Source organism: Ictalurus punctatus, chromosome 27 (genome assembly GCF_001660625.3).
Source record: "Ictalurus punctatus breed USDA103 chromosome 27, Coco_2.0, whole genome shotgun sequence".
Classification (NCBI taxonomy): domain Eukaryota; kingdom Metazoa; phylum Chordata; class Actinopteri; order Siluriformes; family Ictaluridae; genus Ictalurus; species Ictalurus punctatus.
Window position 1 is genome coordinate 10,680,396 of NC_030442.2, and position 7,105 is coordinate 10,687,500.

At 38.9% G+C, this 7,105-nt stretch overlaps 1 protein-coding gene across 1 annotated transcript in view; it reads left to right on the forward strand.

Annotated features, from left to right (window-relative positions):
* The window catches only part of si:ch211-186j3.6 (neural-cadherin), a 265,014-nt gene that overhangs the window by 123,354 nt on the left and 134,555 nt on the right, over positions 1-7,105 (forward strand). Inside the window, exons 9-11 of the mRNA XM_017458309.3 lie at positions 2,575-2,743; positions 3,781-3,951; positions 4,185-4,357. Of these exons, the coding sequence (XP_017313798.1) occupies positions 2,575-2,743; positions 3,781-3,951; positions 4,185-4,357 (513 nt within the window). The remainder of the gene's footprint in view (positions 1-2,574; positions 2,744-3,780; positions 3,952-4,184; positions 4,358-7,105) is intronic.

The following is a 7,105-nucleotide window of genomic DNA, read 5'->3' on the forward strand; positions in this document are numbered from 1 at the left end:
CCACCCATCGGTCCGTAGACAAAACTGTTCTTGATTCTTTAAGTGTGTCTTTTGCAAAAAGATCATATCTGCTCCTAAAGTTTTAGATGGACCATGATGTTACCATATTTTATAGCTCCAATAAGCCCTTTACAATTCCATGAAACAAACTTGACTGAATTGTGCTTTCTTATTTTAAAAGGGTTGGTTTTCACAATAGGTGATTGCTAGACTAGCCAGGTAGTATAGGCTATAGTTTATAGTGTCTCGCAGTTTGGCCTTCACCAGGTTAAAAGCAGCTGCACAGAGGTCCCCTTGTAGTAAGGACGAGCTTTGCTCATGGATAGTTGTAAGATATTTTTCCTATCAGAGAAGTAGTGAAAGTGAGCTATCATATCTCAGGCCCTTTCTCCTTGCCTTGGTTTTGGAGCAAGGGATCTATGTGCACGATCTATCATTATATGAGATTCCCCCGAACAGTTCTGATAGCAACTCAGCAATGGACCGGGTTGGATTTCCAGCTTCAGCTCCTTCCGTAATGCAGATAAATTTCAGATACTGTCTTCAAGTCTCCAAGCTTCTCCATGTCCATTAATTTTTCATGTATTTTTTGTATTGCTTCATCGTAGAGTCTCAAGATTGTTCTAAAGCAGTCACTCAGTCCATCATGTCACTCAAAGATTTGCCCATCTCTACACATTCACTCGTAGATTCAGTGGGCGCTTTATCCAGTGTGGCAAAGTCTGCTGAGATTTCCTCATGAAGTGCACAAATATCTGCTTTGGTCTCTTCCCGGATAGACAAAATATCTCTCTTTATCTCTTGGTGCAAGTTCTCAATTTGAAACTTAATATCACCAGCAACAGCATCACTGTGTATCTGAACCTGGCTGTGAGTGATTTTAGTAAAATGGGTGAACTTGCCTCAAGTGTTAGCTCCACCATTTTTTCTCCACTGCTCCCTGCTGTGATGTATCTCAAAATTTCACGGTGTAATTTTTTAAAAATTCTGTTTCACGTCCAAGAGCACTGCTTAAGATATCTAAACAAGTAATCCAGGTTATTGTGATAGATTTCTGATCCGAACGACGATAATTAGTCATTAATTAGAGGAGCTCCCTCTTTGCTGCTTACATGAGGGCAGAAGCGGAAGATCCCAGCATCAGCCCTCTTTGATAGAGAGGTCATACTGCATTCTCAAGGAGGCAGGGGACGTGTCTACACTATCTGTGTTGCAGCAAAGTAGCTGAAGAATACTCCATCCCCGACCAAAAGACTTCCAAGCAGAAAATATCCAGAAGGAGGAGAACTAATACTTTTGCACCACTGCTCAGCCTGATAGCTCTTTTCTCTTCACTCAATCCATCCTCTCCATCCTTACTTCACCTTCTATTTCTCTCAGAGTCAAACTATCTTGTACAATATCCAGTTTTCTTTCTCTTTCACCAACTCTCTTTATCTCCAACTTTCTCTCTTTTTTTTACTCTCTGGTTGGTTTCTGACTTTTCTGCTCTCAATGGGGCATGCTGAGAAACAGCAGGAGAGAGCGAGAAAAATGCCTTCATGTTGTGTTATTGCCTTTCCCTTTCTTCCTCTCTTACCCTTCTTCCATCCTCCACTGCATGCCCCGCCTTTGGTGTGTTCTTGGCTGAGAACCAGATTTTTCCTGGGTGCAAGAACATCAGTAATAGTGGAACTCCTCAGAGATGGAGCCAATCTCACATCATGGGGTTCTGGTATTGTTAGCAAAGATCTTCTGATGCTTTCTGCAAAGGATGACGGGGGGTGTAAAAGGCAGGAGTTTACTTTCTGAATCAATTTATGGTGTGGACGCAGACTTTTGGACTTTTCTGTTTAAAGCCTGCTCTCACGAGAGCTCTCACTAACCTGAGATGAGACCAAAAAAAAAACAAAAAAAAAAAAAAAAACAGAGAGCTATTTATTTATATATTTATTCCATTAGGGGATTAGAAAAGGGGACAGAAATAGATCAAGACCATTTGTTAATTAATTCAGAAGTATCAAATGCCAACAAGCGATTTATGGCTGTTTTTTTAATTTATGTTTTTGTTTCTTTGTTTTTTTACTTCTATTCATTCATTTGCCATGTTCTGGGTTTCATTTAAAGTGTAGATGATGAGGATAGCAGTTTTCATTTTTGTTGTTTTCACACACACTGATGAAAATGAAAATGGTGTGTGCAACCCGGCACAGCTGAATTATCGGGGCTCATTCCAGCAGTATCAGAGGACTCAGCAAGATGCAATTGATTCAAGGACAATTCATTTATAAAACACTGATGAATCTCAATAGAACAGCCCATATTCATAAACCTCAGCTTCCCTCTTTCTTCACCGCCCTCGCTCACATTTTCTCATTTTCTCCCACCGCATTACACCTTGCTCACTTTCTTTGTTGTCTGTTTTTCTTTCTTAACAGCAATTTCTTTCTAGCTACATTCTTTAAACTAGCTGAATTCCTAGTTATAGAACTATAAAGGCTGTGAATATTTTATTGTGTCATGTAGTTTCAAATTAGTGCAGATTCTTCCATGATGTTTAACTTATTGTACCACCTTTTTGTGTCTGTGTCTCAGTGTCAGCAGTATAAAGAGATGGCGTCTGTTCCAGAAAATAAGCCGGCAGGGACGTTTGTGCTGCAGGTACACGCTGTAGATGCTGATGAGGGAGCCAATGGGAAAGTGACATATGGCTTCATGCACAAAGACAGCATGGTCCCAGCCTTCAACATCGATCCTGATACAGGTACTTGCAAAATTAGGCTAGAATAACGATATAATTCAGTGGATTTCTTTTAGTAAATGGCTGTAGTATTTATTATTGTATTTGTGCCAAATGCATACATAGATAATGTTTAAATTGTTGACAAGAAAGGATAGAAATATTTTTTTCTCTGAGTATTTTTACACCCCTTCATCTGGCACTCAGAAGTCATACACATTGAAGCGTTTCCATGAATTCCAAAGTTCACACTAATTCACTTTAATCACAGCCTTTTAAAATGTGTCAGCTTTCAAAAGAAAAGAAAAGATGCCATTTAACAACTCCTCGTGACATCTTTAATGAAATGAAACGCTTCATGAAATATAACCATTTATTGTGCATTAGTCCTGCAGCATTTTAAACAAAAGAGAAAAGAAATGGGGGAAAAAGTGTGTGACATTTGGAATTACTTTGTTCCAATTAAATTGTGTGAATATTTCATCTTTTGAAAGGAATATTAAGGTTTATGGGGGAGTTTTGTTCTACCTGTTGCTTCTGGCTTTTATAAGATAATTTCAGTTACGCATTTAACCATTAAGAAGGATCGTATGGTTTCTCTGCAAGTAGTATTGCCACCTCACAGCTCCAGGGACCCCGGGTTGATCAGGTTTCTGTCTGTTTAGAGTTTCGCATGTTCTTCCTGTATCCCTATAGGCTTCCTCTGGGTTCTGTGGTTTCCTCCCACCTCCCATAAACATGCAGTGGGTGGATTGGCCACACTAAGATTGCCCCTAGCTGTGGATGTGTGCGTGCATGGTGTATTCCCACCTCACACTCAGTCTTCCCTAACCTGGATAAAGCAGTTACTGAAAATGAATACATTCAAATAGATTTAAGAATGTAAAGAAGTTTAAAAGCTTATGTGGTCTGGAAGCAAATATTGAGTTTGTGTAGGCAATAAACCAATTATACAGAAATGATTAATGGCTTCTCAGACCCCTTTCCTGTGCTATTCCCCAATACACTTTTGTCAGTTTAATTGGTCACCATTATTATGTCGTTCCATTATGTTGCTGTAGGTGCTATCACGAGTGCAAGAAAGTTCGATAGGGAGCGACAGAGGGAGTATGCAGTGACAGTCACGGCTACAGATCAGGCAGCAGATCCTCTCATAGGCATCTGCCAACTCAACATCCTCATACTGGATGAGAATGACAACAGCCCGAAGTTTGAGAATCTGCGCTATGAGTGTGAGCGTCGCTTTTCTTCATTTCAATTCAGCCGGTCTACTTTTGCATCTGTGATAATGCTGAGAGTTTTGAATTCATCTTGAAGTGAACTTCATTTGACCTCATGGCTTCTTAGAGTTTAAATGGAATATAACCCAAACAAATATAGTGATTTTTTTCCCTCTGTAACCACACACACCTTTTCCCCAAGGCGCTGATTAAAATAATTTGTATTCCGGTCTCCGTTCACACAGACTTCTTGAGGGAGGACACCATGATTGGCACCAGTTTCCTGCGAGTCGCTGCACATGATGATGACTACAGCACCAATGCAGCCATCACGTATTCCATGTCTAAAGAGCAGCCAGAATACCTGCGTGTCAATCCTGTGACAGGCTGGGTTTACGTCAACCAACCCATCTCTCAGGTCTATATATAATATCTTACACATACACACTCATACAAATCTCTTGAGTTAGAGAGATATACATCTATGAGGTTTACAGAAAAGATGGATTGCTCTCTTACTGGAGAAGGTAAATTGAAGGGGTGCCCTGCCTCAGCAAGACATTTTATGGGTTTCTTTTTCATGCAGATGTAATGTGTTGGTATAATGCCAGCATGTTGCTAATTTGGTTGAATATAAGCCAAGTTTTTCCTATTCTTGCCTAGTTACTTTTTCATGCTTAAAAATGTAGGCACTAATTTAGGTGGGTGCTAGATGGTGTTTGATACTTTGTCAGACTTGCCTTGATACAAAATTATTGCTCTCTTAACACAAAGATAAGAATACAACTACAGTATTTTCTTGTCTTTAAGTGCAATTTTAAATACCCTGTCCCAATTCTTAAAATCTAGTTCTATAAAAGTATTTATGTCACTTCACTTCAGAAATAAACTGAACATTAGTGGCCTGGACATTTTCTACTAAGATATACAGTACCTCACAAAAGTGAGTACACCCCTCACATTTTTGTAAATATTTGATTATATCTTTTAATGTGATAACACTGAAGAAATTACACTTTGTTACAATGTAAAGTAGTGAGTGTACAGCTTGTGTAACTGTAAATTTGCTGTCCCTTCAAAATAACTCAACACACAGCCATTAATGTCTAAACCGCTGGCAACAAAAGTGAGTACAACGCTAAGTGAAAATGTCCGAATTGGACCCAATTAGCCATTTTCCCTCCCTGGTGTCATGTGACTTGTTAGTGTTGCAAGGTCTCAGGTGTGAATGGGGAGCAGGTGTGTTAAATTTGGTGTCATCGCTCTCACACTACCTCATACTGGTCACTGGAAGTTCAACATGGCACCTTATGGCAAAGAACTCTCTGAGGATCTGAAAAAAAGAATTGTTGCTCTACATAAAGATGGCCTAGGCTATAAGAAGATTGCCAAGACCCTGACACTGAGCTGCAGCACGGTGGCCAAGACCATACAGCGGTTTAACAGGACAGATTCCACTCAGAACAGGCCTCGCCATGGTCGACCAAAGAAGTTGAGTGCACATGCTCAGTGTCATATCCAGAGGTTGTGTTTGGGAAATAGACGTATGAGTGCTGCCAGCATTGCTGTAGAGGTTGAAGGGGTGTAGAGGTGAAGCTTTGTGATAGAACACAAAAAAAAAGGCAAAGTATAATATAGGCAGCAATATTTTGGCCGTTTACTAGAATTCAGCTACAGTGACATCAAGTTGTTTTTTCCAGACTGCCACAAATAAGAACAAACAATTTGCACACGGTCATTGCTCACAGAACATCATAATGATTAGAATCGATAAAATCTCAAACAAAACTAATTAACTCACTATATTTGCTGCCAAAATATTGAAGAGAAAAAAGCCAAAGTAAACAATAGGTTCTACTGGCTTACATGTGATCTTTATATGCAGAAAAGGAGACAGAACATGAATACATTGTTGTTTTAATTATGAAAATGTCACCATGCTGTACTATTCTTGAGAGCACCAGCAGATTTGATTGTGTATTGCACAAGCATGCCTGACCACACAACTGCGCAACAACACCTTGATCAAAAAACTTTTTTGCACTTGCACCATGAATACAAAGAGGGGTTTACATAGTCTTACTTGCCTGGTTTAGGGAAAATGTTTAGTGAGTAGGTTATATCACATTGTTCTTGAACATGTCCCTCCTGCAGAATTCACTCTGCAAAAAAGTTATGTTAGCAAGTGAAACTATATTGACTGTGGTCACTTTTATCTAGTCTTTCTTATTATAAGATTACAATAAAGCAAATATAAGATCACTAAACCTATTTCTGGACATTTCAAACTTGTAGTTTTCTTATTCTATTGGTAGATCATTTTGCTTCTTTCTAAAAATAAATGCTTAAAATGAACAAAATGATTTGAGAATAGAACAAGATTATTTCAAGCTTGAAATGAGTACAATGGCTTGAAATAAGTTTAATAATCTTATATTTGGTTTACTGTAATCTTATAATAAGAAATACTACATAGATTTAACTATAGTCAAGGTATCTCTACTTGCGAACATGTAATTGTTTGCAGTGCATTTTTATCTAATCCAACAAACTGTCCACTGGTGTGGAGATTTATTAGCTAGAGAGAGAGGGTGTGTGTGTGTGTGTGTGTGTGTGTGTGTGTGTGTGTGTGTTTGTGTGTGTGTGTGAGTGAGTTCAGTAAACATGAGCCATTGGTGAAATCCAATATAGTGGAGTTAAATCCCATTCTGTCAGCACATAGTGATTTAACGAGTGATTCAGTTTAATGTATAGATGAGGCTTGGATTTGCCCACGACCAAGGAAAGCATGGGGTCATTTAAAGATGCACTCTCAGAGTCCTTAAAGGTTCTTTGGATAATTAAGAGCTTTAACTTTCTAAAGTTTTCTAAGATAGAAACAGTCTGTTGTAGAGTTCTACATAGAGCACTTAACTAAAGACTTGTATTAAAAGATGTGTGTGCATTCCCTGACTCTGACACAAATAACAGACATAGCAAAAGTGATCAGATGCTGTACTCTATCCATGATGAGCAGTGGGATACGCATCACACATGCAAGATCAAGGCCAGGGGATATCTGCTGCAACCATAAAAGTGCAAAAAGCAAACATCAACCATACATATGCAAAAGAAGGAAATAAGTGGAAGCAAAAAATGCTCACGCTGTATTCTCATCCAGAAACTA